Here is a 6,623-nt window from a genome sequence, read left to right on the forward strand (position 1 = left end):
CTCCCAAAGTGCTGGGGTTACAGGCGTGAGCCACCACGCCCAGCCTAAATACTACTTTTATAATTGAAAGAGACTCTATCTAGACCAGCCAATGGGGGAAAAATATCAAGGATGTTGTGGAGTATCTAGCTCTCATTACACAGTGTAACTTCAGTTCTTGCCAACTACAAATAAAATAAAACCTTCAATGGCTCCCCCCAGCTTTCAGGATAAAGTCCAGATCCTTCAGTGTGATCCAAGTCTGTTTACTGCTTCTACCATATTCCAACCCCCCACTGCACCTACTGTTCCAGCCAGCAGAACCACCTGCTTTCTCTGCACAGGCATTGAGCTCTTTCTTCTCCAAGTGTTACCACAGGTGATTCCTGTGTCTGAAATCTCTGCCCCGAATATATGGCATCATGTATGTGCATATACTATACAGTGATCCCTAGCACTCAGTAAAAGCTCTATAAATGTTGGGTGTGATTATTACAACATGTCTCATTATATTGAATTACTTGGGTATTTAACCTTGTCACTGAACTGTACACCTCTTGAACATAAAAGATAAGGACTTCCGCGCTTACTGTCCCCGAGGGCCAAGCATGTAGAGCCAGGGACAGATTAAGTGCTTAACAAACGCGTGGCAGGGTGCAGTGGCTCATGCCTGTAATCCGTGCATTTTGGGAGGCCGAGGCGGGCGGATTACTTTAGACCAGAAGTTTCAGGCTAGCCTGGGCAACATGGCAAAACCTTGTCTCTACAAAAAATACAAAAAAATTAACTGGGCATGGTGGCGCACAGCTGTAGTCCCAGGTACTCAGGAGGCTGAGACGGGAGGATTGCTTGAGCCCAGGACGCACAGGTTGCAGTAAGCTATGATTGCTCCACTGCACTCCATCCTGGGCGACAGAGGGAAACTCTATTTCAAAACAAAAATAAAAACAAAATAACAAAAGTCTAGCTGGGTGCGGTGGCTCACGCCTGTAATCTCAGCACTTTGGGAGGCCAAGGTGGGTGGATCACAAGGTCAGGAGATCGAGACCATCCTGGCTAACACGGTGAAACCCTGTCTCTACTAAAAATACAAAAAAATTAGCCGGGCCTGGTGGCGGGCGCCTGTAGTCTCAGCTACTCCGGAGGCTGAGGCAGGAGAATGGTGTGAACCTAGGAGGCGGAGCTTGCAGTGAGCCGAGATCCAGCCACTGGACTCCAGCCTGGGCGACAGAGCAAGACTCCATCTCAAAAAAAAAAAGTGTGTGTTCAAGGACACATTCCTAACCCTTACATCACAGCTTTTCTTCCCATCTAATGTGTCTTCCTCTTTCTTCTTGGCCAAGGAAAATCATATCCATTTCTTTCGACTACCTCAAACCACATGGATTTTTCCGTTCTCCACACTCCGACAATACAATAACTTTCATTTGTATAGCACATCTAACTCTTCAAAGTGCTTTCATATTTATTATTTCTTTTTCCTCACAGCAACCCCTGTACCAAGGACACAGGCCAAGGGTGGGGAGGAGCAGGAAAATGTTTACTAAGGGTCAACTAAGTGCAAGGCGATTTACCCGCATTATCTGTTTTAATCCCTTAACAATCCTTACAGGTGGACATTTTAATTCCCATTTCACAAGTGTGGAAATTAGATCTTAGTAAGATTTCATAACCTGCTGAAGAACACACAGGTATTAAGTGGTAGAGATGGGTTTTGAAGCTGGTGTCTCTGACTTTAAAGTCCCTACTGGTTCCATGACATCAAGTAAACAGATTTGCCTATTAACTATATTCCTCCAAGCTGCCCTGGGCAGGAGGTAATGTAATACTTTCTGATTTCTTGTCCACCACATCTTCCATCAGACCACTTTGATGTTATATAAAGTCTGTAGGCACAATTTAACAATGAATCACATACCATCTTACCTGGTTACCTGATTGTTTCATTTACATTAGATTCCACAACAAGATTGGTAACATCCCCCTTTCCCCAGGCAGGAATTGTGTCATCTTAACCTCCCTGAGCCTCAGTATCCTCTTTTTTCAAATGTCTGTCTTACAGGACTGTTGCAGAGATTAAATATCAGTTGTAAAGACGTTTGACATAATGTCTCGCACAAACTCTTCAGAAATATTTATTGCATCTCAACATCTTTTTCAACTTCTTCACCACGTCAGACAGGCCTGAGTGCCTGGGTTTTTGGCTATGCCAGTTCCTGTTGATTACTGATATAACAACGTTGGATCAGGAGTATTTCAGTGGGCAGATGTTGAATTTTCTGCCTTCCACCCACTAAAAGGTTTGCATCAAACCAGTCCAGGATAACTCATACTGGATCCCTGCCAGTTGATATAGTTAAGCTGATCTACAGATAAGAAAGAGTCTTGGGTACGTTTAGCTAGTAAATGCAGATCTGCCAAGACTCCAACCCAGTTCTTAAGATACCTGTGTCTGGGCTCCTTCCGCTCTACCAAGCCACCTTTCAAAGGTCTACCTGAAAATAACTAATGAGCAGAAACTATAGGGGGAAGGGGAAAAGACCCCTTATCTTGGTGTTTCTTGCTTTTCCTCGCAGCCCCGCCCTTTTTGCTTCGAAGGGTGAGTTTTTCCTGAATTCACAATACTTTTGCATTGAAGATGTCGGGGGTCCCTTTAAGGTCTTGGGTGACGTAATGACTAGCCCCGCCCTCTCTCTTCTCTCTTCTCAGCCCTGGCCACTTTTTTTTTTTTGTCCTCAACCAATTAGCGGCCCGACGCCTTTTCCGCGCCGCATCCGGGTTCCCGGGACTGGGAAATTGGCCTGGTAACCAGGCAACTACTGATCAATCCCCTCCCCAGCTGATTTGCGCATCAGGTAGTCGCCGCTCTGCGCTCAACTGTGGCGAGTTTCAGTAGCCAAGTGCCCCGCCCCCGTTGCCATAACAGCAGTACACAACCCCTCCTTCCCCTCGCCCGCTTGCTAAACAGTCCTTCCCTCTCGGGACCAAGGGCCTCTCCAGAACTGCTTCTGATTGAGCAGAAACAGGGTCTGAGCCCCTTTGCTAAGGCGAATTGAGTGGGAGGACTGGAGACTGCGCTTTAGGCTGGTGTACCAGAGGGCCCAAGGAAATTGGTCCAGTGGGGAGGGAAAAATAGAAGAAATGAATGGAGCAGGGATTAGGGATGGCGCAGTGGGAGCTAAGAGGAGAGGAGGAGGAGGACTTGGTAGGGAAGAGTGGAGAGCATGGCTTAAGGGGGAGGTGGGAAGAATGGGGGAGAGGGAAGCCCAGGAAATAGGGACACTGGGCTGCTGGAGGAGAGCTGGAGCCACTGCGAAGGACAGGAAAGGCCTGGGGGTGTGGGTGACATCCTGAAGGGAGGGGGTCCTCAGTGGAAAGTGTGAAGTGGGGGTTGAGAGTCAAAATGACATGTTCACAGGGATGAGGAAAGAAGCCTAGAGTCGGTGGGTCAGAAGTGATGGGGGTGATGGGAATGGCACGTGTCAATGACGATGAAGGAGCTGAAGACTGGCAGAAGCTGAGGAGACCTTCTTTCTCAGGAGGAGGACTGAGCTTATCTGACTTCAGAGCTTTCAAGAGGGAAGAAAGATGTCAGATGAAGATGATCTAGAAGACTTTGAGCCAGACCAGGATGATTTTGAGAAAGAAGAGGACGAGAAGGAGACAGAGGAGGGGGAGGACTACAGAAAAGAGGGGGAAGAGTTCCCTGAGGAAGTGAGAGCCTGGACAAAGAGGGGTCCTAGGGCTGAGGGGCGGGGTTGGGCAGGGGAGGGACGCCTTACTCCACTTCCACCTGCAGTGGCTGCCCACGCCCCTCACGGAGGACATGATGAAGGAAGGGCTTTCTCTGCTCTGCAAGACAGGCAGTGGGCTGGCTCATGCTTATGTCAAGCTGGAGGTTAAAGAGAGGTGCGTTGTGGGGGGACCAGATGAGGACTGTGAGATTGTAGGGCCCCTGTCTCCTTTCCCACTGTCATTCCTGGGTGTTCTGGCTGAGAGTTTGACCCTTCTTATGCCTAGTGGAAAGGGAAGGACAAAATTTACTTTTCAGGAGCTCTGAGACTTCTATCAAAGCTGACCTGGGGAATTGGAGACTGAGAGTATATGGGGGGATTCCTGCTGGATTCCCTCATTTGTCTTTCAGAGTATGGGTTCTCTGTCCTTCACAGACACAGGTCTTTCTGCCCACTGTTAAGAACCCACCTACCTTCTCTTACCCTTCTTCTCGCCTACCATCTGTTGCCCATTCTTCTCCCCATTATAAGCCTTCTGCTTTAGCAACTCTGCCAGTCCTCGCTGGGTTCTTAACCCTAAACCTGGTTCCTTCTTCCTCTTCCATCTCCTAGGGACCTGACAGACATCTACTTGCTGCGCTCCTACATCCATCTGCGCTATGTGGATGTTTCTGAGAACCACCTGACAGACCTGTCGCCACTCAACTACCTCACCCACCTGCTCTGGCTCAAGGCTGATGGCAATCGGCTGCGAAGTGCCCAGCTGAATGAACTGCCCTACCTGCAGATTGCTAGTTTTGCTTATAACCAGATTACTGACACTGAAGGCATCTCTCATCCTCGTCTTGAAACCCTGAATCTCAAAGGTGGGTTTTTTTTTTTTTTGAGACGGAGTCTCGCTCTGTCGCCCAGGCTGGAGTGCGGTGGCCGGATCTCGGCTCACTGCAAGCTCCGCCTCCCGGGTTCACACCATTCTCCTGCCTCAGCCTCCCGAGTAGCTGGGACTACAGGCGCCTGCCACCTCGCCCGGCTAGTTTTTTTGTATTTTTTAGTAGAGACAGGGTTTCACCGTGTTAGCCAGGATGGTCTCAATCTCCTGACCTCGTGATCCGCCAGTCTCGGCCTCCCAAAGTGCTGGCATTACAGGCTTGAGCCACTGCGCCCGGCCAAGGTGGGTCTTAGGATGGGCTACACAAGATTCTTTCCTTCCTAGCCTGAGGCCAACAGAAGTGGGCAGTATGGTCCTTGGCTATGGCACATGGCAGTCTGCATTCATTCATTCAGATACGCAATATGATTCATTATGACAGTTCTACATGTTAACCATATAGGAGCGAATAAGACAAGAAATGTCCCTATTCTCATATAGCTTATATTTCTAGTTGGGAGAGATGTACAAGTAACAACAAACACAATACGTAAATTCATGTAGCATGTTAAAAGGAGACAAGTGCCTTGGAAAAAATAGATCAGAGTAAGAGGAATGGGGACATAGGTGGCAGTGTCAAATGGATTGGTTAGGACAACCATCACTGAGAAGATGACATTTGAGCAAAGAGTTGAAGAAGGAGAGGGAATTAGACATGTCAGCTGCTTCGTTCACTCTTCAAAGGCTTAGGTGGATATGTCCATCAGGACCTTGGACTACCACACCACTTGCCCCAGGGCTCTGGAGGTATTAAGTCTGGAGCTGTCCTTCCTCACTACTACCCTGCTTTGTGAATGTCCAGGGTAGGGTGATTTAGAGGCTTCCCAAATTCAGGCTCTAATGCTGAACATTTGGAGTGGCCCTTTGAGCTCTTGAAACCCTCCTCCCCAGGAAACAGAATCCACATGGTGACAGGTCTGGACCCCCAGAAGCTGATCAGCCTGCACACAGTGGAGCTTCGGGGGAATCAGCTGGAAAGCACCGTGGGGATCAATCTTCCTAAGCTGAAGAACCTCTACCTGGTAACTCACTGGGTCATAGGGTGGTACAGGGAAGAGGGCACTGTCCTGGGGGTCAGGAAGCCTGTTTTCTAGTAGGCTCAGCTACTAACTTCTTCATTATGATAGTAACTGGTATTATTATCAAGCCCATAGTTGGTTCCAGATACTGTGGAGATACAGAGCCACCTAGCAGGGATGATAATATATAATGTGTGGATAATACAGAGATAATTTACTTTGATACAGGTAGCAGCAAAATGGACCATAATTGAGGTACAAACATCAGGCTGTGGAAATGTTTTAGGAAAACTGTCCTCTCAGATTGGGTTTTTCTTCAGCTCTTGCCCTAACCACCACAGCAATCATCAACCTAAGACTTCCGGGGCCCAAGATGTGGGGTTTCTCCTCATACACCAAGTAGTAGACACCAGCTGGGTGATCTCTAATTCGATTCCGACACTATCTACCTGGGGATAGCATCAGATCCCACAGATTGAGGGCTCAGTTCCCAAGAGTGACCCCCACACCGTCCGCAGACACCAGTTGCAAGTCCAAACCTCCGGAACTTCTGACACATCAGCTTCAACATGAAGTTGGTTCCCATGACCTCTTCTTTGGATTTAATTAATTTTCTGGAGTGACTTTTTATCAGTTTATTGCAAGGGCAAAGGACACAGATGAAGAGATGCATAGGGCAAAGTATGGGGGAATAGGTGCAGTGCTCCATGTCCTTCCTGGGTGCATCACCCTCCAAAAGCTTTCATGTGTTCAGCTACCCAGAAGCTCTCTGGACCCAGTCCTCTTGGGTTTCCATGGAAGCTTCATAATATTAGTATTCCCTCCCCCAGGGAATTGGGGAGGCTGTCTCTGGGGAGGGTCTTAAGAACCACAATCAGGCCGGGCACGGTGGCTCACGTCTGTAATCCCAGCACTTTGGGAGGCTGAGGCGGGCGGATCACGAGGTCAGGAGTTCAAAACCAG

The 6,623-nt window shown here is 48.4% G+C and overlaps 1 protein-coding gene across 4 annotated transcripts in view; it reads left to right on the forward strand.

The window, feature by feature from the left end:
* The first annotated feature begins 2,370 nt into the window (after window positions 1-2,370).
* LRRC23 (leucine rich repeat containing 23) overlaps window positions 2,371-6,623 on the forward strand; it is a 10,495-nt gene continuing 6,242 nt past the window's right edge. For 2 of the 4 annotated variants that reach the window (XM_011983019.1, XM_011983017.1), the window contains exons 1-5: window positions 2,371-2,834; window positions 3,519-3,693; window positions 3,779-3,888; window positions 4,326-4,579; window positions 5,533-5,663. In XM_011983019.1, the coding sequence (XP_011838409.1) occupies window positions 3,568-3,693; window positions 3,779-3,888; window positions 4,326-4,579; window positions 5,533-5,663 (621 nt within the window). In that variant the 5' untranslated portion in view covers window positions 2,371-2,834; window positions 3,519-3,567. Of the gene's footprint in view, window positions 3,007-3,518; window positions 3,694-3,778; window positions 3,889-4,325; window positions 4,580-5,532; window positions 5,664-6,623 lie in introns of all 4 variants that reach the window. The other 2 variants (XM_011983020.1, XM_011983021.1) reach the window with 2 other exon arrangements.

This window comes from Mandrillus leucophaeus, unplaced genomic scaffold, assembly GCF_000951045.1.
Source record: "Mandrillus leucophaeus isolate KB7577 unplaced genomic scaffold, Mleu.le_1.0 Scaffold245, whole genome shotgun sequence".
Classification (NCBI taxonomy): domain Eukaryota; kingdom Metazoa; phylum Chordata; class Mammalia; order Primates; family Cercopithecidae; genus Mandrillus; species Mandrillus leucophaeus.